The 25511-nt window shown below is 48.7% G+C and overlaps 1 protein-coding gene across 2 annotated transcripts in view; it reads left to right on the top strand.

Moving 5' to 3' along the window:
• Positions 1-25511, top strand: part of DNAH7 (dynein axonemal heavy chain 7) — a 1158398-nt gene that overhangs the window by 917370 nt on the left and 215517 nt on the right. For both annotated transcript variants that reach the window (XM_069225862.1, XM_069225863.1), the window contains one exon: positions 4344-4544. In XM_069225862.1, coding sequence (XP_069081963.1) covers positions 4344-4544 — 201 coding nt within the window. The remainder of the gene's footprint in view (positions 1-4343; positions 4545-25511) is intronic.

Consider the following 25511-nt stretch of genomic DNA (forward strand, 5'->3'; position numbering starts at 1 on the left):
AGGGCCGCCTGCTGGTCACTCTTGCACCAGTAGTTGGTTTCTCTCGGGGCTGCGGGTGCAGTCCTTCTTCCAGGCATCTAGTTCTTTGTTACCGGGCAGTCACGGTCAGGGGGAGCCACTGGATTCTCTCTGCGGGCGTCGCTGTGGGGTGGGGGGGGCAGGATGGTCATCTCAGGGTGTCCACGTCGTTGGAGTCACCTGGGAGTCCACTCTGCAGTGTTGGTTCTTCTGGACATGAGCTGGCAGCATCTGGACCCAGAGTGTTGGGGACTCACACTTCCGGAGTGAAGCTGGAGTCCCTTTAAAGATGGTTGTTTCTTTGTTTCTTGGATAGAGCCGCTGTCCACAAGAGTTTCTTGGTCCTTTGGTTGCAGGGCAGTCCTCCGAGTCCTCAGAGGTCACTGGTCCCGCTAGATGCGTTGCTGTGCAGGTTCTTTGAGTCTGGAGACAGGCCAGTAGGGCTGGGGCCAAGTCAGTTGTCGTCTTCGTCGTCTCTGCTGGGCTTTCAGGTTAGCAGTCTTTCTTATTGTCGTAGGTCATCAGGAAGCCGGTTTCCTGGGTTCAGGGTCACCCCTAAATACTCAATTTAGGTGGGTGTTTATGTCTGGGGGGCAGTAGCCAATGGCTACTGTCCTTGAGGTGGCTACACCCTCTTTATGCCTCCTCCCTTTGGGGAGGTGGGCACATCCCTTAATCCTATTGGGGGGAATCCTCCAAAACAAGACAGAGGATTTCCTAAGGCAGAGGTCACCTCAGCTCAGGACATCTTAGGGGCTGTCCTGACTAGAGGGTTACTCCTCCTTTTTTTCTCATTATCTCCTCCGGACCTGCTGCCAAAAGTGGGGGCTGTGTCTGGGGGGCAGGCATCTCGACTAGCTGGAGTGCCATGGGGCACTGTAACACCAGGCTTGAGCATTTGAGGCTCACCCCCAGGTGTTACAGTTCCTGCAGGGGGAGGTGTGAAGCACCTCCACCCAGTACAGGCTTTGTTCCTGGCCACGGAGTGACAAAGACACTCACCCCATGTGGCCAGAAACCCATCTGGATGTGGCAGGCTGGCAGAAACTGGTCAGCCTAGCACTAGTAGTTGGACTGGTATACAGGGCGCATCTCTAAGATGCCCTCTGTGTGCATTTGTCAATAAATCCCACACTTGCATTAGTGTGGATTTATTGTGCTGAGAAGTTTGATACCAAACTTCCCAGTATTCAGTGTAGCCATTATGGAACTGTGGAATTTGTGTTTGACAAACTCCCAGACCATATACTCTTTATGGCTACCCTGCACGTACAATGCCTAAAAATTGGCTTAGACACTGTAGGAGCACAGTGCTAATGCAACTATGCCCTCATCTGTGGTATAGTGCACCCTGCCTTAGGGCTGTAAGGCCTGCTAGAGGGTGACTTACCTATGCCACAGGCATCGCACTCCCTCGAAGTTGAGGGGAGGGGCCCTGGAACCCATCCCATGGCCTCACAAGGAAGCAAAGTCGGGGTCGCCGTTGTGCCCCTGCAAAGATGGAGAAAGGGGACCTAGATCCCATCCTGGGGCCCCACAACGAAGCCATCACACCCGTGAAGATGGAGAAACAAAGCCAAGTCAGGGGATACGATCGTGCCCACCGTGAAGATGGGGAGAGGTGCCCCAGACCCCATCCTGGGGTACCCGATGACCAGAGAAGGAGGGGGTGGTGCCATTGCACTCCCCCATGCTGCCCAGCAAGCCACTGCCAGAATCACATCTGCCCACAGAAGCAGGCAGACAGCAGAAGAAAAGGCAGGGGAGCACCGGCGATCCTTCCCTGCGTGGTCGCCTCCACCTGGTCTGCCCGCAGGAGCAGGCAGACCACAAGCGGGACCAGAGGAGCCTGCCCACAGGAGCGGGCAGACCGCTGCAGAGTGCCAACTCCAGTGGCAGCACTGGAGTGTGCTGGCCACACGGGGAGCTGGCGGGAGCGGCTGGGTGGGCTCTCTGCGCCACTCCCCAACCGAAATTCATCTGATGTAGGGGGTGTCTGGGTAGGACCAGACACCCCCAAAGAAGAGGCCTCCCAGAAGGCCTAACAATCCAGCGCAAGGTCACAAAATAAACAGAGGAGAATCAAGGAAAAGAAGTTTGGCTCTCCCCGGCTCAGTGGGTGAGCCACTAATCAAATATGCACACTCCTGGAGGAGCGCCCCATAATGCCCTGCTGGCCTGGCCCAAAGTCTTGAAAAAAAAAAAACACTTGTTTTGGCATGGTGGTGACCCCAGGACAGCAGGGTCACCACCAATGGAATCACCACATGCGGGGGGCTGCAGGAGGAGCACAGCCACCACCCAAGAAGTTATCAAATGTCCTCAGTTTTAGGGGACTTGGAAAGGATAACCCCTCTAGGGTTACAATGTGTTTTCAAGCTCTGTCCCAGCTGGAACTTTTTTTTGGGGGTGGTGGAACTGTGTCCTCTAGGGGTGAAGATCATGGCTGCAGTCCTTGTGGCCTGAATGGTGATAACAATGGATGTTATGATAATGAAAACCCGCTCGGGGTAAAAGGCTGTAATTACAGGTGTTTCTACAGAGATGGTGCCCTTTAGGGACTATGGTTAAAATGGTATTATTTTATGCTAAATGTGATTCAAACTGTATGGCTACAGCGTGTAGCCGATGATATAACGTGTATGGTCATATGAAAAGGCACCCTCTAGCGATGAAAGATGGTATTACTCAACTGAGAACAGCTAAGTGATGTCCTTTAGGGACTGTGTTAACTCTGCATCATTTTTATTTTGAATGCTTCAATGTGGAATATGATGAACTTTTGACCACACCCTTCACGGGTGTGGTTAGACTGCATAGATCATGCTGTTAGTAATCATCAGCAAACAAACACAAATGATGGATTGAATGTGGAACCAATCAAACATTCACCCCCAGTCACAGATCTGGGTTTAATCCATCAATTCTTTTGCTCACCATGCCACCCCAGTTTGGACCCAGCCATATGCAAATCAGTCTTGACCCTGTTCCCCGTGGGAACAGTCCAGCCCAACTGCCAGGCCAAGTCCTCCTTGGACCAGAAACAAGCATCCTAGGACCGGTTTCAGGTTATTACCCTTCATCAGCCAGGCTAGCTGGAATACAGTGGCACAGTGAGCCCGGGACCCACGTCGGGCATCCCTGGTGCACTTATGGCAACAAAAGCAAACAAACACAAATGATGGACGGAATGCGGAACCAATCTAACATTCACCCCCAGTCACAGATCTGGGTTTAATCCATCAATTATTTTGCTCACCATGCACCCCAGTTTGGACCCAGCCATATGCAAATCAGTCTTGTCCCTATTCCCTGTGGGAACAGTCCAGCCTGAACTGATGGATTAAACCCAGATCTGTGACTGGGGGTGAATGTTTGATTTGCTCTGCATTCCGTCCATCTGTTGTTTTTGCATTTGTCGCCCCAAGTGGGAAGGCTATGCCAAGACGTGGGTCCTGTGCTTGCTATGCCACTAGATTCAAGCTAGCCTGGCTGATGAAGGGTGATACCTTGAAACCTGTCCCAGGATGCTTCTTTTCTGGTCCAGGGAGGACCTGGCCTGGCAGTTAGGGGAATTTCATGATCCTAACAGGCTACATGATTGCAATGTTCTACATCAACAGACAGGTGTGATATTGTTTATTGCTCTTGAACGTAAGCCATGGTTAGCCCCTACTTTGGCCGGATTTCTTATGTGGCTTTGACTGTTAGTACACTGGGTCCCTGCTAAACTGGCCCCTGGTGCACATCTTTTCCCAAAACTGGACAGTTGTTTTGCAGAATTGGCAAACTCTTTAACTACCACTGTAAGTACTTATAAAATGGTAAATGGTACCCCTGGTACTTTATTCTTGCCATCTGGCACGAATTCCTCATAAGTTGCATTCATTTAGAGCTTACCAGAAATGTATTCCTTCGTGCTTGCTAGTGGTTTTGAAATTCATTTATTTTACAAATCCTATGGTAATCACTCTGTTATGAATTCATTTATATGCATATTTGTTTGTGTTTCCGTGCCTCAGTACATAACGAGACACAGAGCTCTTCTTAACGGGTAGAAAATGATCTTTCTCGTTGCACGTCCGCAGCTGGTTGTGAGGTCTCCGTTCTATGTCGCGTAATTAATTTCGGAACACTTGAACCTTTTCACAACCACCCTGTGTTGGCATCTCTTGCCGAGACTGTTAATAATTGGAAAGAAGATATGGACTTGACTACACAATGGTGTGTTTGTTTGCGTTATAACCTAATGTACCGCTATTATGAGTATTTAATAATCTCTCTTCTATGTCTTTTAATTTGTTTCTGTTTCCTTCTTCCTGCAGGAGCTAAATCCCGAAACCACACATCCCGATTTTCGCCTTTGGTTGACAAGTTATCCATCCCCAAACTTCCCGGTGTCTGTCCTGCAGAACGGTGTAAAAATGACAAATGAGGCACCCAAAGGTTTGCGGTCCAATATCATCCGTTCCTATCTGATGGACCCTATATCCGATCCTGAATTTTTCACCAGCTGCAACAAACTGGTTAGTAGTAATGATACAAGCCATGTGTGTCAGCTTTAAATACAAATATAAAATTATTGTCATGCAGTTCATGGTACCTGAAGCCTTCAATGTGATTATTACTGTTTCCTACAGTAACACATTTATAGCAGGCATTAATCCTGGAGTTTGCATCTTTAGGGCATGGTTATTTGTGATTTTTTTAAATTCATAATTATACCAGCGTGAGGTTAAGCCTAATGTCTGGCTGTGTCTGAAGACATAGTCGTTTTTTGTTTCTTCCTTTTTTGGTTTTATCCAGAAGACCAGTCAGTATTCGTTGGGGGACCGAGACTCCTGTCTTTGTGTGTGTCTGTTTTCTTAAGATGTCTACTGTGATCATTTCTGTTACAAGTTCCAGTCCATCGAGAGTCAGGAATGTGCCCATTCTTCACATATTCTCAAGGGGCAGCCTGGCTGTTTGATCTATAAATTCCCTTTCCCTCAAACACCACGTACAGTGGTTAGGTTAATCAGTCTTGGGCATTATCAGTCGATACTCAAGCATCAGAAAATGCGAATGCCTACAAACAAATATAAAAATAATATAGTAAAACGAACTTGCCTGACACTTGCTTTGCTAAAGCGGCTCCCAGGCAATGGTACGGATCTCGAAACCAACGTACAGAAAGGGAATTGAAGGGACTCGTATGCGATTGTGCCATGTATGACTTCTGTCATCCTCGTGGGCTGTCAGTGTGCTCACCCTCTGCTGGAAGGGGCACCTCGCTGCTCCGTGACAGCGTGGAACATATTTTCCGGGGTCCAGAACGTATCTGGGAGCCTTTGAAGATAAAGAACATTGTTCCTGATGCATAGAGCCTGTGATCAGGAAAAGCGGGGTTTGTAACAGGAAAACGCCTTTTTTTTTAATGTACTAAATCCGTTTTGCGCATTGCTAATATGTAACAGCCAAATCGCAAAACGTTTACTTTATTTGGCAAGGGCGTGTTTAGAGCGTCCCCTCTAAATCAGGTAGCAAGACATTGAAAATGTACCTTTCTGAATGTAAAAAAAAGTTTGTTGTGGAGAATGCAGTGGTCCCGGTGAGCACTACTAACTTTCAAAGTAAAAAAATAAAATTATTAAATACAGTCCTGGTTCCTTCAAGGAAAATGGACTGCATGTAAAAAAAAAACAATATTGTATTTAAATGTGATTACAGACATGAGTATCTGCTGACAAAACCACGCCACTATCCCTTTGTTGACATCCAGTCTCAGTGAGTAGCAATTTGCAATCTACCTCATGAAGATTGATGTGGTAGGTTGGATTGCTACCAATACGATCTTGAACATTGTGAACCGTCCTATTAGTACAAAGGTAGGTTCTCAAAATTATTTTCCATTTCCAAAAAATGGTGAGCAATTTGCAACGACTTTTTGTAAATGGTAATTTCGTACATCATGCCCCTCGATAGGGAATATATCTATCAGAAGGTTGTTCTTTTTTTAAAAAAAAGCTAAGGCTTCTGCTCAGTGTTCTATGAGAGGTGTGCCAATAGCTTCAGTTCAGTTACCAGTACAATTTGTTTGGCTATATAAGTATAACATTTAACACTCTAGAAAAGCAGTACCTTGACATGAAATGCGGAGTCATAGATGAGAAGCAGAATTTATATTTATTAACTAACTAACTAGGATTTGAGCCATTGCAAAATGAGATCTACAACTCAGGATTAGCATCCTATTTTGGGCTGCATACAAAGGAAAACAACTTTCCAAATCACTTGACGCACTGTAATGAATCCTATTGCAAAAAAAATCTGTCACATTTATTCTTTTGTATCATTTTGATTGTATGGATCACAGAGTATGCTGAGGTCTCCCAGTGGTGGGGTCCCTGGGGCCAATATCAGTCTGTTGAGGAGGGCCACAGGGCCCCCTCCCCCCAAAAAATCAAGATATTAATAATGGGTCTGAGGGGGTGGGGTCCCCAGGGATGAACTCGGCCAGAGGATGGATCTCCCCCCCCCAAAAAAAAAAAATGTAGAAGGCTGCTGGGCCCTGGGGGAAGGGTTCCTCGAGGCCAACATCGGCTGAAGGAGTGGGGCCACGTGGATCTGCAGCAAACTTCTGCTGTGCATGGCCAAAGGCTGTGCACGACAGCGGTTGGATTAACGTATAGTAATAAAAAGAACTTTACATTAAAAAATAAAATAAAAAAAAAATCACTGGAAAAAAACAACGGTTACAGGAACGTTATAGTTAGGGAATAGAATTTTAAAAAACTTAGAAATTCACTGTAAAAACCCAAGGTTACAAGGATGTTCTAGTTAGGCTTACATTTTAAACACAAAAAAACATTGAAATTCACCTGTTAGAGTTATCTCAAGTAACTCTAACTCATGCCCTAAGTAACTCTAACTCACTCCCTCACCATGCACTGCTAATTACCTCACAAATTACGGCACTCATGACATCTTTGAGTACATCATTCATAATATCAATGTAATATTTGCCGTAAAAATGTTGATGAAAAAACTGTGCATGGCGGGGGCGCGAGTTATACTTACCTTAAGACATGAGTTATAGTTACTTGAGATAACTCTAACTATAACTGGTGAATTTCTATGGTTTTGTACATTTAAAATGTGAGCCTACCTAAAGTTCTAAAGTTCGGCATGTGAGTGACATACCTTAATTCATTATTAAAGTGAATTTGGGATGTCATAAATGATCTGTGAAGGGAATGATGTAGTCGTTTTGAAATGTGCATTACTTATGTTAAGTTTGTATTACGAAATCTAACATAACGTTTATACTTTAATAAAAGTGAAGAAATGTATTTTTCAGAACAAATGTAAATGCTGTTGAGCTCTTTGATACAGAGTATTAAAAGAGAGATACTCAATACAGCCTCATATTTCTTAAATAATAAGAGGTTCATTTCCCTCATGTACATAAATAAGCGAGCGCAAGTTTTTCAAGACTTGGTTGGTTGGTTCATTTAAATTACCTACGTATCTAATCTAGTAGCTGTTGCAAAGCCACCTGCTGATTTCGTGATTGTATATTAGATTATGTGTTAGTGTACCTTCTGAAAAGTTATTTCTTTCTGAAAAGTTATGTTTTAAGTAAATGAAAGAAAAAACAGAAGTTTAATTTACCACTTTTAAAATGTATAATTTGAGTTCTTCTGTTAAACGAAGTTTTTTTTTTAGCCTACTCTAAACATAATTTTACAAAAAGTATTACAAAAGTTTAAACATTGTTTATTCATAGCACACGTACTGGAACTTCAAAGATTTTGGTGGTGAAAAGTGCTGATCCCTCGTTAGAGATTTGGATTTCACGAGAAATCCTTGCCTACCCAATTTTCTCGAGAATAGAGTGGTTTGTTTCACTGTATTTTGTTGCATCCAAGAAGATGAGTATTTAACTGCAACTGCGTGAGGGTAAAAAAGAGACAACAGCTTGATAGGTTGCCTATATAGAATGGTGGAGTCTGTGTAAGTGATAAGGTTGTGTTTGGAGGGGACGTGGCTTGATGCAGAATGGAGTAGACCGAGAGTTGCTGCGCTCCCAGCCGAACTCCACTAACGGGGCACATCCTGTAGATATAATGCCTGCATCGACCAGAGACTCTACTGAACCCTACCCCTTTCCACCTGGGGTGTGCAAATGTTTTCCCCCGTGTCCGGGGCCATCCCTGATTGGCCCGCGAGCACAGATGCCCACAGTCTCAAGATTACAGATGGCTGCTCCTGCTAGCCTGGACAACTGAGAGGGACCACACATTCTAAAAGATCTGCGGCTGCAAGTGATTGGGGACCCAGCACAAAGGAACACAGTCGATGGCCGCCTGGACTTGGGCCCAGAGAACTATGTTGCACCCAGCATTAGGCGGAAGCAGCAGCAGCCAATTCTGGTGATGAGACCATAATCACCCACATCTCCCCGGCACTGTTCGGGACATAATAGTCGATACTCACTTATTAGTGTAAAAGGCCATTTATTAGGGCAGGATTGCAAACATAACATAACATTGATATACACTGTAACTTGAACTTATCAACCTTTCAACCTCCCCCTTTGAACTCCCCCCATTCTTCCTTTTTACTTCATTCCTCCAATCTTGCCTCCGCTCCAGCATTCACATACATTCCCCCACAAATCCCTCTTTTCCTTCCGTCCCCTGCCTGTCTTGGGCATCCCCCACTCTGTCATCCTTCACCTGTTTCTTCTTCTCCCTCTGGAATGGTAGCCAGGCCCACATCTGACTCTCCACCCTCCCCCATCTACTGCCACCCAGCACAAACCCCCTTTGCAACACTGCAACCTTAAGCAGTTCCGCTCATCACAACCTTTTCCCCCAACCGTTCCCCAAAATCCAACACAGTACCTTAATGTAATATGCATCACCCATCTTAGAAAAAATGCACCCTGTCATCTTTCCTCCTTAATGCCCTCGCGTTTCATCACTTTGTGATGAGTCTCAAACAAAAATCCTCAGAGCCTGATTGAGCTTTCACCGAGCCCTTTCAAGGACTGTGTTTCATTGCCCCTCTCCATCTTCTTTTGAGCACAGATTAGTCCATACAACACAATTACCATGCATGCTCTGGCACAACAGACGCCATGTCCTGTTGCATGTGTTGCAGTAGGGTGAGCCCCAGGGAGCCGTACCAGGCCATTCTCCCCAGGTGTAACCAAATTATCCGTACACCCCCATGTTGGCCTCAGAGAAATTAAATGAAAGAAAGCTACCCCACCCCATGCTGCTCCTTCCCTACCACAAAAACTTTGTGACGGCTACCCAGCAGGTCCAGAGAACATCTGTAAAGTTGCCCCTCGGCATATGTCCCCTTCCATGCATGAATGAATGATGCCCAGAAAACAATGTGACCACGTTAGCTTACTCGGGCCGCTTATACAACCTGCAAAGAAACAGTAGATTAATGGCAGACCAACTCACCCTCCCCATCCTGCTTCCAGCTACAATGCCCTTATACCTATCGCCCTGTCTCCCACAGCTCATACCCTAACATGACAGTCACCGCATTTGGACCACCACCCCCAATGTGCCGAAATGAACCCAGTCCCAGCTTAAACTGGTTGCCGCCGCGGCTGCCCCAAAATAAAGGAAAAGCATGCAAATAATTTGCCAACTGCCTAACCCCAGACAATGTCACCCTCAAGACCGACAGGAAATTGGAACTGTGTAAGATATTTCCCCTTTGCGCAGCAAAAAGTGTCCTCCCCTCCTGTCACCCCATGTGTCCCGAAACTGTCCCCCATTCACATACCGGACAGGCTGCTGCAAAGCCCCCTCTGCTCCACCATGCCAGTCTCCCCTAGTCCCAATTTATTTATTTATTTATACCGTCGAAGCCATATGCCCCGCCGGCCACCACGCTAACTGACCACCCCGTGCATGCCATCAGACTTCACTCCATCTGTCAACTCTTAACACCCGGAGAGCCCCAAGCATACATTCCATGCAGAACCTGACCGTGCCACTTCATGTGCATCCACCCAGCATACTGCCAATATGTGCAACATCTCAAGCCGGCGCACAAATGCAATAACCCTTTTCACTGCTGTGCACTACCCCAGTCCCCTCTTCCCCCCCAGCCCATCAACCTTTCCACAATATCATCCCTAGCGGGATCGCAATGAAACAAAATGCCCATAGAAAACGCACCGGGCCACTTGCCCACCATTGTGGTGGGCGAGAAACCCTTCCAACCCCAAGACAAACCAAATCAACCCTCTGGTATCCATAGTAAAACGAACCAGCAAACAAATTGTCCCGTCACATCCTACAAAAATCTGGAAATCCAACCATGTCAGGTGGGTGTGACTAATAACCCCTCGGCCAGCCTAATGACCTTCACGCCCCCACTCCCAAAAGTCCGCCAGGACCACTGTCCTGCGTTCGTCCTCGCTTGAGCCAAGCTGCGAAAATTGTTGCTGCTGCAAACGATACAGGACATCTGCAACTGAAATGTGCTCCTCCAACGCGTGCTGCATTAAAATATTTTTACGGAGCTAAGCACCAAAGCATGAAAAATACGCAGCAGCCACATTACCCTAAGGTCCCTGGCCCTCTGTCTGTTCAACAAAACAACTAAGGTCAGATTTTCCACATGTTAAGACTTATGGTTTGAGTGCGAACCTTTCTCCCCACACTATTCAAGCCTACAAGCAGTGGAATTTATTTTTAGAACACAATACTCCTGCCTTGTGACAACCATGGCTCCAGCCATATTGCCTCGCTGTACCATCCATTCCCAAAAAGGCCAAACCCAGCGGCCCCTGTCGCATCCGACAATATCAGCACCTGCCATACAGTACCCACTTTCCCAAAAAACCATGGACACCCAGTTTAAAACCATTTTAGAAACATGTTCAACACCCGTATGTCCTCCCTCCGGCCCCCTGTGATGTGAAAACTATGCACCCGGCATCGCAACGAATCCCACACGGCTGCAACATGTCCTGCCCCCTCGCACCTCCCAGCATGCAAATATATATATATATTTCTTTTAGGAAATCCAATAGCTCGTATGCCATAGGCAATTCAATTGATTGCAGTAACTCGTTCCACCGCATAATGTTCAGAAATCTCTCTGCCTATGCCTCATGGCAGTCTTGCCGTGAAGGCCACCGTGTCCAGCTCGATTCTTAATCGTCAATACACCACTGGTACTCTCTGTCCTTAAAGTAGCCAACAGAAACACCAAACCCCTTTGCGAGCTGCAAAAAAAACCTGCAAATCTCTACCCCACTACCCTGAAACCGTTTCTTCCCTCAAAAAGAAGTCATCTAGCTAGTGCAGCACCATCCAGGGCCCACTCCCTTCATGAAAGAGCCCAGTGCAGAAATGTACAGAAGGCTTCCGACAAAGCACAAGGGATTGCACACTTCGTGGGCAGCACTCATTCCACATATATTTCCCCTCCCCTATTGCAATTCTCAGCACTGTAACAGTACCTCCATATAGATAACAGTACCTCCATATAGATAATCAGATCGAAATGTCGCTTCAAATGTCACCTTTGGCCAATTCAGTGCCTCTCCCGCAACCCTGAATGAGTGGAATAGCATCATCCGCCAACGCATATACCACTTGCGTATCCGCCCACGCGAAGAAGTCATTCACCGACGCCTTCCCCGTCCGTGACAAGTGTGTATAAAGCTGAAATTCCCCTTTTTCATGATGAAATCATCACAACACCACTGCTACACATTGCATGTTCCCACCATGTTTGCCCCCTGCCACTTCCTTGTGCACTTAGTCACCTCCACACCTGCCATTTCTGGTGCGGACCGCAAATTGTCAGCCCAATGCCACATACGCGGCTCTTGGTGTCCCAGACTGAAACTGATGTTGAAGACCCCCTCCTAAGCCGGTGCGTCATAACTGTACCCATGCGCAGCCAGGCAATAATTTCTTTCCCCTCTCTCCTCCTTGCCGCCTAATTGGCATAGGATCCCCGTAACCCAGCTGCTTCCCATCCCCTCTGTCCTTCCACTGTTCCACAGTTCTGGGGAGGGAGAAGCATGGAGCACATCCATCTTTTCCGTGACCGTGTGTTTTTTCCTACACATTCTGACAACTCAAGATCAAAAGTGCCCTGATGCGTGGGACAAAAAACCCTTGTTAAAGTACAAGCAGGCTCCCATACCAGGCACCTGAGGTCGTTAATGAGACCACACCACACCCCCTCTTGGGTGGGACGCAGCTGAAAAACTTGAGTCCCTGGGAAGCAGCCTGAAAACGTTGACGCCTTCCTGCTTCCCCACATCCTCGTCTTAGTTTACTCCGCAACATGAGAAACCATGAGGTCTTGTCCCACCCATGCAAAGGAGCATCATCCTGTGTCTCCGTCTCCTTATCTTCACCCTCAGTCTCCTCTATCAATATAGTCCCCCCCTCCCCACCCAAACCTTTTGACTCCTTGTGCTATACCCCCTCCTTGCGCGCCGCCTGTGCTGCACCTGTACCAGGCACTCCGTGTATGGAGTCATCACCCATCCCAAGAATTTGCCATGCAGGGCACATTGACTACCCTGCAAAATATTACAACAGACCACTATTCACCCATACCTCGCACCACCTGTGCCCGTGCTCCAGCATCCACCATTGACTTGCGACCGCAATTCTCTTTTGCGAAAAACTCCATGTGCCTATCTTGAAAATCTGCAAAACATTAACTGAAAGGGGTGTTGCGCTGCTCCTGCGCCCCTTCCCCTTCCCTTTTCTAAAGTCACCAAGTGCTCGTGGATCTCCCCTTCCTCCCAATCTCCAAGACCACCTCATAATCAAATGCTCCACATCCATGTCTTTCAGCAAACACATGTCCTCTGCACCTTCAGCAAACATCACATCACGCAACTCCCCAGCTTCTTACCCCTCATGGCGTATGCCATATGTGCGGTAACCACGTTCCCGCGTTGTAGAGAAGGCCACCGGGGAGACCCTCTTGTGCTTCAGGCCAATGTCCAAGGTCGTGTTTTGCCCCGTTGGTTTCACCACCTTTCTGCCATCCTCCACCGCTGACTTCGACTCTCCACGCTTCGCATGGCCGTGTGCACCACATGCTCCCCGCGGGCTGCCTGCCCCTACGGCCGCTCCAGCCTCTTGTCCCTTCCTATGATACCCTCATGGCGCCCCCACTACTCCGTCTAGTCCCAGGCCCTCCTGACCAGGATGACAGCCCCGCCCTCCTTTTTGTGGCCTATTCCCTTACCTCCTATCGCCCCACATATCTTAGCCCACCTCCCTTCAGTCTCCGCCCCCTACTAGCTCCTCGAACATGGCAGTTGTCCACTATAGGTAAGGCCTGACCACCACTCGTTGCTTGCTGCTGTCTCCCCAAGGCACTCTTCCCCCCAGCCATTGACTTGCTCAACCAGGGGACACCCATCACTGGTGTGCTCCTAACACTTCTCCTCTGCTGCATCCTGGGGACTCCTGGGTAAACCTGGCCCTGAGCCGCCGCCATGCCTCTGCTCCCTACCCATCAAATGCCCCTACAGCCTCCAAAAGCCATAGTTCGAGAAGGGGGGGTGGATGTTGCATCCCCGCCCCACCCCACAGCTGTCTGTTCACCTAATGCCTCACAATACCCCTGCCGCACCCTGCCCGCCCAGGCCCGGTCTTGACCAGATCTGCCTGGCCGGCCTCGCAGGCATCGCGAAGCACGGCCCAGGCAGCCGCCACTTCCCTCAACTTCCCCGATCCCAGAAACCCGCCCCCTACTTTTACTGCACTAAAATCCCTCACTGCCAACTTCGCAGCAGCGCGGCAGGCTGTCGTGGAAGAGGCGGTTCCCCTATCCTACTCCCCCTATGTACCCCCACCCTTAGACCTTCCCCAACCTACCAATCCCTGTTCTGCTGTGTCACTTCCCCCGTCCCGAATGCTCCCGTGGAGAGACTAGACTGTGTCTGCTCTCCACAGGCCTTACAATACTCGGCCTGCTGTTGAAACCCTGCCCTGAACCCCCGGCATCCCTGTACTGCATAGCCCTGTTCTGCTTGGCTGCTTCCTCCCAGCTCGGGATCGGCTACCTACCATATCGGGGCAGGACGGCCTGCCGGATCCTAGAGCTGCAGGGGGCGGGCTGTTGTCGTGCCTCCTTGCTGCGACTGACTGTTGGGTGCTGCCTCCCCAGGCGTCCTTGCTGGAGCCACCCGGGTAGCAAGGAGAGGCATGCTATGGACCCTGTGACCTTACTCTACTGGAGACATCCTAAGCGACGCCCTTGGCCTACAGCCCATGCCTCCACCTCCGCCCAGAAGATGCTGAGGGGGAGGGGTCCCTATTAACCCAGACAAATCTACCAGGCATGGGCCTCATTTGTGCTGTGTGAGACCTGGGCAACTCAGATCTTCTCTGGGGGGCGCTCTTACTGGAGTGCCCCCTCGCAAACTAACCGGCAGGAAGAGGCTACATACGCACCTTGTAAGTACTGGCCAGCGGCCTTCCTTGAGGAACTCTAATTGGCTCTGTAGCCCAAACCACTTGTCCTTGCACACCTATGCTTTGGCTTTCCAACAACTGCCCTCAAGCTCCTGGTGGGCTGTGCTCAGCTGTCTACCAAACACCCCTTGAGACCTCTGGCACTAGACGACAGACCTGTAATTTTCTCTACTCCCCCCCCCCCCCCCAACGCATCCATTACTACCTTATCTGGTACTCTCGTTGTCATTCTGTAATGGTGGATATCATATCTGGCGACCCACAGTCCACCGGCTGTCTCCACTGACTTCTGAAGCTCTTGCAGAGCAGGCTCACTCACATAAGATTGCTAGTCCTCTGCACTCTCACACTCTTTGACTCTGATAATGAGGGTCCTGGCCCCGTCATCCACAAACACTGATTGACGCCCCCATAGGCATCATTAGACCACTGTCAACCACACCCACGTGACTCTGGGCCTGGAGGGGGGAGTATAGAGCTCTGAAGATGGGTAATCACACCAAGAAAAAAGATGTTGCAGACCCTAGCATTTCCCAGGATGCTGCCACCACCACCATGGAAGCTTCAGTCCCTGGGACTACGTCACCATCGGCGAACCATTTGGAGCCCACTCTCAACACTGTCCTGAAAGCCATAGCGGCCTCCAGGGAGGCCTTGGAACTTAAGATGGACATTGTGACGTCAGATATTGGGCTCTTCAGGGACGATCATCGCTATGTAACTGAGAGAGCCACAATTACAGAATGTATGCTTGAAGAGACCACTCCAGAGATCATCTTGCTGAAGGAACTACTCCGAAAACAGGGCCCGACGGAACAATATTGTTGTTGTGGGCCTTCCAGAAAGCATAGAGGGCATGGCAGGGAACATAGTTAACTTCCTTGAGCAGTGGCTTCGAGATGCCGTGGCCAAGACGGGTAACTCCACACTATGCAATTGAACTCGCCCACTGGGTCCGTGATCGCCCACCACAACCCGGGTCTGCCCCCAGGCTAGTAGTGGCTAAACTATTACATTACCAGGATAGAGATCATATCCTGGAATATGCCAGGCAAGAGGGTGACATCTTAGTGGAAACCATGTTCTTCCAGATTTCTCCAAAGACGTGCAAAAGCAGCGGACATCATTCCACGGCACCAAGAAACGCCTTGGGGTGCACTATGCTATGCTGTTCCCTGCAATGCTGAGAGTGACCTGGGAAGACAAAATACACTTCTTTACTTCACCTGAACTGTTGTGGGGCTGGATCGATTGTCTTCCTCAGCAAGGAAGGAAATAACCCATGGGGAATGACAAGAGACCCCGCAGACACCCCGGGAAGAAAACCAGAAAGATGGCAAAAATGCTCCATCCCACTCCCAAGCTCTGCAGGAGCAATAAAATGTGGTAGAGGAAGTAGCAGTCAGCTGTGCTGGCCATAGTGCCCTGTCACTGGCAGACAAGGAAGACCGCAGGGACACCACCTCAAACCAGGCCTCAATGTCCTCAAGCTGCTCTGAAGGCCCACTTCTGTTGACCAACCGTGGCACTTCGAACGAGATTATTTTATGTACTTTATGTTATTACTGTGCATAAGTTACATACACTCCTTAGGATTATTTTGTTCACACTTTGCTCCCTGAGGTGATCATTGATGATCAGGCCGATTGTGAGCGCATTGGTCCTGACTTGCCTTCAAATGTTCTGATGTAAGTCCAGGAGGCATCATGGCTGGCTCACCCCCCTACGTTACTCCTCGATGAGAGCGAGGCATTTGAGTTGCTGGTTCGCTTGATGGTTTGGATGTCAAATCGTTTGCTTCTTCTCCTTGGGTTGGGGTGTTGGATGTTCGTTCTTTATTTGTTGGGAAGACTGTTTTGTTCAACCCCTGCTCCCCCATCCCCTGGCCTACCTGAGCACTGTACAATGCTCCCCTGCTCCCTCCAGGAGTCTGTGACCTAGACTTGCTGACTCACTGCACTCTAATTTCATTTTTCCCTGGCATCTACTCTAACATACTCCCTCCTCAACTGGCACATCAGGGGTCTTAATAGTATGGCTGAAAAGAAGGGGGTACACATAGCAATGCTCCAGGGGACCCATCTGATGGCTGCTGAGAGGAAGGCGCTACATAGAAGATGGAAAGGCCAATTATATGCAACCTCCTACTCGGCTCTTGCTAGAGGAATGCTGATATGGGTTAGCCCTGGAGTGCCTTTCCAAATGTCCGCAGAACTGATTGACCCTAATGGGAAGTTAGTGGTGATCTTGAGGCATCTGATGGGCTGTGACCTGACCGTGGTGAGTCTTTATGCCCCTAACGCAAACCAAGGGAGCTTCCTCGCGGACCTCAATGGGGTCCTCGTCCCCTGTGTTACATACAACATTCTAATCGGGGGAGACTACAACTGTATAGCTGATCCGGACTGTGACAGATCCCATCCTCCCCTGCAGGACTCCCTGGTCTACCACCATCCACTGGACTTCATGGTTTGGCAGCAGCGATGGGGATGTATGGCTCCTTTAGAGGCCTGAATCCTGAGACTAGAGATTAATCCTTCTACTCCAGTATCCACAACTTATATGTACGCCTTGATAACTTCTTGTGTTCCCCAGAGGTACACAGAGCAGTAAGAAACATAGAATATCTCTGTAGGGCGATCTCTTCCTGTCTTGGCAAAGGGGAGCGCCCTTGGATTTCTGACTGGCGACTCCGCATAGAAACTTTGGAAGACCCCACCTTCTTGCATACCAATGGGGAAGCAACACACACTTACTTTATTGAGAATGTGGACACAGAGTCCTCACCCCTTCTTGTTTGGTATGCATTCAAGGCCTTCATCAGAGGTTGTGCATTGGTGAAGTGGTGGCAGTCTGCCTCACCCACCTGGATGAAACAGACTCACACAAAAGAGTTTAGCTTAGAACTAGCTCAGCCCGGGATATCCCAGACTTACACCAACAACTCCTAGATGCTAAAGAACAACTGTCAATTTACACTGGAAAACTGCAGTGCTTTGACCACTGTGAGTACATGATATGCGCCCATACAGAATGCAACAAGTCAAGTGCCCTTTTAGCGTCGCTGGTCAACCCCTCCCCAGGGAATTCTTTGATTCTGGATATAGAATCTGAATCGGGTGAACACCTTCACACCCAGGAGGCCATTAACAGTAGGTTCGCTAGATATTACACATCGTAATATGCCCCCTCCCAAAAGCCGCAGCCCCTCAACAAATGCTAGACTTTATTGGCTCCAGGGCACTTCCAACCCTCTCACAAACTGGAATGGAAGCACTGGGGGGAGCTGTCACAACAGAAGAGGTGAGGGCTGCCATCAAGACCATGGCCAGAGCCAAAGTCCACAGTACAGATGGCCTTCCTGCAGAGTTTTACGAGGCCTATACCACAGAGCTTGCTCCACATCTTGTCACGCTATATGCGGCAGCCTGGGAACCTGGCCATCTTCTACCCACTACCAATGAGGCTTTGATCGTCTCGCTGGTAAAACCGGGACATCCCTCTCAAGGAGTCTGGGCACATCGCCTGCCATCCATGTTAAACGTGAATTATAAAATCTTGAGTTGTATCCTTGCAGCCCATCTCCTCCCATTCTTGACCAAGCTCATACACGCAGACCAGGCCAAGTTTATACTGGGCCGCAACACAGCCATTAATATCTGACAGCTTCTCTCTATCCTGAAGCTGCAACCCCAGCTACACCAGAGGCAGTGGTCATACCCATCGACATTGAGAAAGTCTTTGATAGTCTCTGTTGGGATTTTCTGTAGCAGATGATGCTTTATATGGGCATTGGACCGAATTTCGTCTGCTGGATGAAGCTGTTGTATACTCACTGACCACCCCAGTCTGCACCTGCAGATGCATTTTTGACTTGTACACTGTTGACCAGGGCACCAGGCAGAGATGCCTGCTCTCCCCACTGCTATTTGCTATTGCTGTTCAGCCATTTTCCAGCGCAGTGGGGATGGGCACTGCCTTCCGAGGCATAGATATTAGAGGCACAACCCACTACACAACCCTTTGTGCTGTCGACATGCTTCTCTTCCCATGTCAAGTCAACAGGGCCCTGCCTGGGCCCATTACATTGCTGGAGCCCTTTGGTGTATTTTCTGGCCTTTGCATCAACTGGCAAAAATCCCACCTCTTCCCGGTATGTCAGGAAACACCTTAACCCTTATATAACAAGGGTCTCATATGGGACAACACTTGTCTGAAATATCTAGGGGTCAAGATATGTCACAACCCCTTACACCTACTGGTGGGCACCGTTGGCACTGCCATCAGGAAACTCCGGACCAGTGTGGAATTCTGAAAGTCCCTACCTCGCTCTGTAGCTGGCAGAATTGCAGCGGCCAAAATGGTAGCGCTCACACGTTTATTATATTTCTTTTCAACACTAACCCTAGTGAAACCTCTCCGGATCTTCCGGGAGTTACACTCTCTGCCAACTGAGCTCAGATGGGGTGTGGGCAGGCTCAGGGTAGCGCTAGCTAAACTACAACGCATAACATTGGATGGAGAGCTGGCGGCACCAAATTATGAATTAAAAACACAATGTGAGGCCCCCCCTATCCCAAAGTTACCTACTCCACAAATCAAAGTGAGTCACAACTCTAGTGAGTACTGTTAAAGAGAACACATCCTATAGATTTAACGCCAACTGTTATACTGTCCAGTCCAATCCAGAAGTTTATTGAATCACATCTTCAAATTTTACAGCATCATCCATGGAAATACACTCCGAGCCAACACATGTTTCGTCATGGGAAAATCCTCTAATCCCCAACGACTTCTTCAGGGCTCTACATTGTAAGCAAATTATTTAAATTAGAAACCAAAATGCTCAAACTGCATTATTAAATAAAATATATAAGTCCTATTTATATCAATTTGAATCAGATCCCAATGTTAGGTGAGAGGAAACAGAATCCATTTGTAGTGAAAACCCCAAGAAAATTTATTAGCACACCCAAATCACCAGTCAAGAAGTCACCACGTGAAATAAATAAAGGTACTTCCAGTCACTAAGTAAACTGCATAACACATGCAATCCCAAACTCGTGCAACAGTATAATCATCTCCCTAATTCACAAGTACACATGCTCTGTATCAAGTTCAAAATGCCCAATAAATATTGTCCAAGCACTAAATCCAGTGAAATGATAGTGAATAATTCACAATTAACCTCTATTGAATTATGTATACCTCCTAATCCTACCTTGTATACTCCAAATCCCAAATACTAATAAGTCATTTCCAATAGTAGGTAATATTCCTGATATGTCTGCTCAGTGTAAATAAAACACGCCTATTCAAGCAAAGAAGAATAAAAAACTCCAGGAATGGATTCTGGAGGAAAAGGATCTAAAGAGAGGGGGAACAGAGTCCAAACCACCCAGTGGTGCCCAGGCGGTGCTGGAGGGCAATGCCCACCCTTCTGCAGGACGGTGGGCAAATAAGTGCAGCTGTGGAGTCCCGGCAATGCAGGGGGATCCTAGGAGTCATCCACGAGCTGTCCTACACCGGTCGTCGGATTGCAGAGGGGATTAGTGATCAGCAGGACCACCAACAAACCTTGGCAAAGGCAAGAAGTGTTGTGCAGAGTTTGCAGGAGTTTTGGGGACCAGCAAGGTCCAGATGACCCAAGTTTGGCCAGTAGGTCCGGGCCAGCCCTCCAGCAGTCAGGAGAGCCTGCAGGAATTTATTGGAGCCCCCCAGCAGGACCCTCTCGCAGCAGGCACAGGGGGGTCACAGGGAGGACTCAGCAACACAGCAAAAAGGGATGCCCACATCCCAGTAGTTTCAGAAAGGATGTCATTCTTGGAGTGCTAGAAGCTGGGGCTTCTTGAAATTAGGAGGTCTTCAAACTGAAGAGCCAACAAGTCTTGGCAACGACAAGCAGACACAGTGCACAGGTGTTCCAGCCAAGCAGCTGCAGTGAGGGACCACAAACTTCCCAGTTGCAAGGAAGATAAGTGAGACCTCTGGAGAGCCACTGAACAGCCCCCTGTGTTGCAGAGTCTTGGAGAGTCCATTGGAGAGCAGGATCTACAAGCCGGTCGTCATCGTTGAGATGCCTGTGGGTGCAGGGGAGTGACTCCTTCACTCCAAAGGAGATTCCTTCTGGCCTTCCTGAGTGCAGGCAGAGTCCCAGTGACTCTGGAGAATGCACGATCACAGGGTTGCAGAAGTCTTTGCAGAAAGAAGAAACAAAGTTGCAGCAAGAGCCCTCCTACTGGTTACAAACTTGCTCTTGGTTACTGAAGTAAAGCTGCGGTTCTGGGGTCCAGGATGCAGACATGTCTTGCAGAGGAGACTTGAAGATGCAAACTGAAGTCTTAGAGACAAATTTAGGGACCCACCATCAGGGGAGTCCCTAAGTAACTGTTAGAAAGGGGGACTCTAGATGGCAGTCAGTTTACACCCTGTCCAAGTAGGGACCCCCACTCTAATCAGAGCAAGGAAGATACCCAGCTTAGATAACCCCTGCTCACCCCCTTGGTGCCTTGGCATAAACAGTCAGGAATTATCTCAGAGGCAATGTGTTAAGCATTTGCACATAACACACAGTAGTACAGTGAAAACACTACAAAAGGACACCACACCAGTTTTAGAAAAATAGCCAATATTTATCTGTGTAAAACAAGACCAAAATGAAAAAAATCCAACATACAGTAATAAAGATATTAATTTTGCAATAATTAACTTAAAAATACAGTTCCTTGAAGTCGATAGCTCTGTCTTGAGCTATCACGGCGTTGTGGACAACAAATCCAACAGTTAAGAATGACAGCGGGGTCGCGGGCCAGCTACTGTGTCTGGAAAACCCACAAACAGTAACTTGGAAATGTAGGGCATCCTGATCCTCGCGGTGAGCTATGGAATGTTGTGTCGGTTCCGGAGGTTGTGCAGGGGTCATCGGGCCATTGAAGTCATGCATTACAGATCGAACTCTAGGGTGATGATGAACTCAGAAGCGCTTGCATTGATGGCGTCAGGGCTGGGTGCGTAGTGGGACAGTGCAACATGTGGTGCCCACAGGTCACGGTGCAGGCAGCAGCTCGGTGATAGTGTCCTGTGCCGTCGGTGAGACAAGGGTTGTGGTGTGAAGTGGGGCGGTACGACGTGTGATGTCTCCAGATCAGGTTGCAGGAAGCGGCAGTGTCATTGCTGAAGCGCTGTTGTAGGTAGGCCCAAGGCAACGGTACAACACGGGGTGGGCTCCGTGCGGTGCCCATAGGTCGCGTGCAGGCAGGGATGTCTGTTGAGAATGCTGGAGTCAATAGCGCTGGCGTCGGTGGACCGGGGCTGCGGTGTGGGACGGGACGGTGCTTTGTGTAACTCATGAGTGGTGTCCTCAGGCCACAGTGAAGGCAGTGACGTCGATGTCAGCGTAGAGCGGTGGCGTTCGGGATACCAAGGCTGTGGTGTGAGCAAGGCGATGTGGCGTATGGGGCCCACAGGTCACAGTGCAAGCAGCGGCTCGGTGACGGTGTCAGGTGGCAGCATCGGTGAGACCAGGGTTGCGGTGCGAAGCGGGGCATGGCTACATGCGGCTTCGTCAGGTCACGGTGCAGCAGCATCATTGATGGCATGGTGGTGGTTTTTCTTCTGTTGCAGCACAAAACGCACAGTTCCCAGTGCCTCTAGACAGTTGAACCTCAAGTCTTTAATATTCCTTAGACTTCCAACAGGTGGCAAGCTCTATTTCAAGCCCTTGGAGAAACTTTACAATCAGGATAGACAGCAAAGTTCAGTCTTTGTCCTCTTTAAGGCATAAACAGTAACTGCAGCCAACCCAGCAAAGTAAACGCATTAAAGGGGCAGTACTCCTCCTCCAGCACTTCAGCTCTTCTGCCTGGCAGAGGTTCCTCTTGATCCAAAAGTGTTCTAAAAGTCCGGGGTTTTGGGTCCACTACTTATACTCATTTCTGCTTTTGAAGTAGGCAAAGCTCAAAGGAAAGTCTCTGTTGTTCACAAGATCCTGCCTTGCCAAGGCCTGGCTCCAGACGCACTCTATGGGGTTGGAGACTGCATTGTCTGAGAACAGGCACAGTCCTTTCAGGTGCAGGTGTCAGCTCCTCCCTCCCCACTCTAGCCCAGGAAGACTTATCAGGATATACAGGACATACCTCAGCTCCCTTTGTGTCACTGTCTAGAGGGAATTCACAAACAGCCTAACTGTCAGTCTGACCCAGACATGGATTCCACAGGCAGGCAGAGGTACAGAATGGTTAAGCAAGAAAATGTTCACTTTCTAAAAGTGGCATTTTCAAACAGACAATCTAAAAACCACCTCTACTAAACAATTTATTTTTAAATTGTGAGTTCAGAAATGCCAAACTCCATATTCCTATCTGCTCCCAATGGGAATCTGCACTTAAAAGATATTTAAAGGCAGTCCCCATGTTAACCTACAGTAGAGATTGGCCTTGCAATTGTGAAAAATGAATTTGGCAGTATTTAACTATCAGAACATGTAAAACACCTCAGTTCATGTCCTACCTTTTAAATGCACTGCACCCTGCCCACGGGGCTACCTAGGGCCTACCTTAGGGATGACTTACATGTAGTAAAAGGGAAAGTTTAGGCCTGGCAGGTGGGTACACTTGCAAGGTCGAATTGGCAGTGCAAACCTATACACACAGACACTGTGTGGCAGGTCTGAGACATGTTTACATGGCTACTTCTGTGAGTGGCACAATCAGTTCTGCAGGCCTACTAAATAGCAATTGATATACAAGCCTGGGCACACATAGTGCACATTACTAGGGACTTACTAGTAAAACACATATGCCAATCATGAATAACCCAATCACCAATACTATTTACACTGGGAGCACCTGTACTTTAGCACTGATCTGCAGTTGTAAAGTGCGCAGAGACAATAAACCAGCAAAACAGATCTAAAAAAAATAGGGGGAAGAATGCAAAAAGTATGGGGATAACCCTGCAAAAAGGGTGATTTCCAACAGTAACCCTAACAGGGAGTTGGGCCCTATCTGCAGAGACCCACCTATCAGAGGGGGTCAGGGACGTCACCCACATGGACTAAACAGTCAGATGCTCCCAAGGGCCTCTGCACATCTTATTGTCAAGATGGCAGACTAAAGTTGCCACCTGACAGAGCTCTGTGTACCTCTCTAATGGAGGAGCTGGACAGGGGGTGGTTTCTCCCCTGTCCTTAGTGTGGTTTCGCACCAGAGCGGTAACCAGGGGTTCGTGCACTGGTATGAACCGGTTTATGCAAGGAGGGCACCAAATGTGCCCTTCAAAACAGTCTGGTGGTGCTCAGAGGCACCCGCACCCCAGCTCAGTGACACCTAGTTCTACAGGAGACCCTTTGTTCTGCCTTCCTCTACCCAAGTGAAGCTCAGCAGCTGGGGGCAGAACAGTGTCTGGGTTTGGCAGCAGCCCGGGGTGGAATGTAGACCCCACAGGGTTGTACAGGCAGACATGGGGGATTCCCTAGGGAACCCCCAGTATACATGGCACTATACAACTAACACTGGCATCTGTATAGTTGCATGATTCCAACATGTTTGATACCAAACATGCCTATGACCACTTGTGTTGATCAGTGTACACTACATACCTTAAATGGCTTCCCCACACTTACAAAGTCCAGGGAATGGAGTCTGGGGTTTGTAGGGGCACCTCTGCTCATGCAGGGGTGCCCTCACACTTAGAACCATGCACCCTGTCCTTGGGATAAAGGGCCTACCTTAGGGGTGACTTACAGGGTCAGAGTGCAGTGACCATGATATAATGCAATCCTTATATCTGAAGTTCATGCAGGCGGCAATGGCAGGCCCGGAGTCAAAGTTTGCATGGACCCCCATGGGTGACACAATACACGCTGCAGTTCATACGGGACCCCTGGCAATGCCCTGGTTACCTAAGTAACCGTATAGTAGGGACTTACATGTGTGCACCGGTATGCCAATTGTTGGGTGTAAAACTTACAACTAAATTTAGGGGAGAGAGCACCGACACTGGGGTCCTGGTTAGCAGGATCCCAGTTTACTACTGTACAGTCTAAACCCACTGACACCAGGCAAAAAGTGGAAGGGTACTACTACCAGAACCCAGCTTCATACACTTTGATCTTTTGGCCGACAAATTCTCCTACATAGGGCGGTGACAGCCACTATGCGAACTCACTGGTGGACTGGTGCTGCCGATACTCCTGCCCACTGGTTCCGAGAGCTGCTGTGCAAAGCGACGGGTCGCACCAAGGTGGTCTTCAGCCTCTACCAGGCTTTACGGCTAGATGTATGAGCACCCATGTGGGAGCTCCGGAACAGGTGGGAGGCAGACCTTGCTGAATTGATACCTGACGCAGACTGGGAATTTATATTTGCTAACACTTACACAGTCGCTAGAAATGCCCGCTTCAAACTGATTAGCTTTTACTTCATACTTAGAGCATATCTTACCCATGGCAAGATCATGCACATTTTCCATGCTGCCTCAGCGGCCTGCCTCAGATGCGGAACACAGGGAGCTGAACTGTCCCATATGGTTTGGTCCTGCCCCACCTTGACCCCATTTTGGTTTTAAGTGCTCGAAGTAATTAAGGAGATCACCCACCCGTCTATCCCATGCACCCGATTGGCATGCCTGCTTGGGGGATTACCACGCCCCCCCCAATCGCAAAACAGCTAGATTTGTGGATCTTGATCTGGTACTGGCAAAGCGCAAGATCACTATGCACTGGAAGGCAAACAGGGGCCTAAATTGACTAGGTGGAGGGGAGAGCTTCTACAGTGGGCAGGCTACAAAGGGGCAGTGTTATTCCGGGAGAGGTTTGCTGGATATGGCCAAAGCATTGGCCCACCTGATCGATTGCCTGAACGAACCTGACTCGTATACCCCACTACATTCCTCTGCACTACCTGACAGCCCAACAACAGAGCAGGCTATTTTCCTTCAATTTTGCCAAAAGGCTGTTCCGTAAACCAGCCATGAGACCTTGACATGACTAATAACACAGGATATCACTGCCGAGGC

The sequence above is a fragment of the Pleurodeles waltl genome, chromosome 3_1 (genome assembly GCF_031143425.1).
Source record: "Pleurodeles waltl isolate 20211129_DDA chromosome 3_1, aPleWal1.hap1.20221129, whole genome shotgun sequence".
Taxonomy (NCBI): Eukaryota; Metazoa; Chordata; class Amphibia; order Caudata; family Salamandridae; genus Pleurodeles; species Pleurodeles waltl.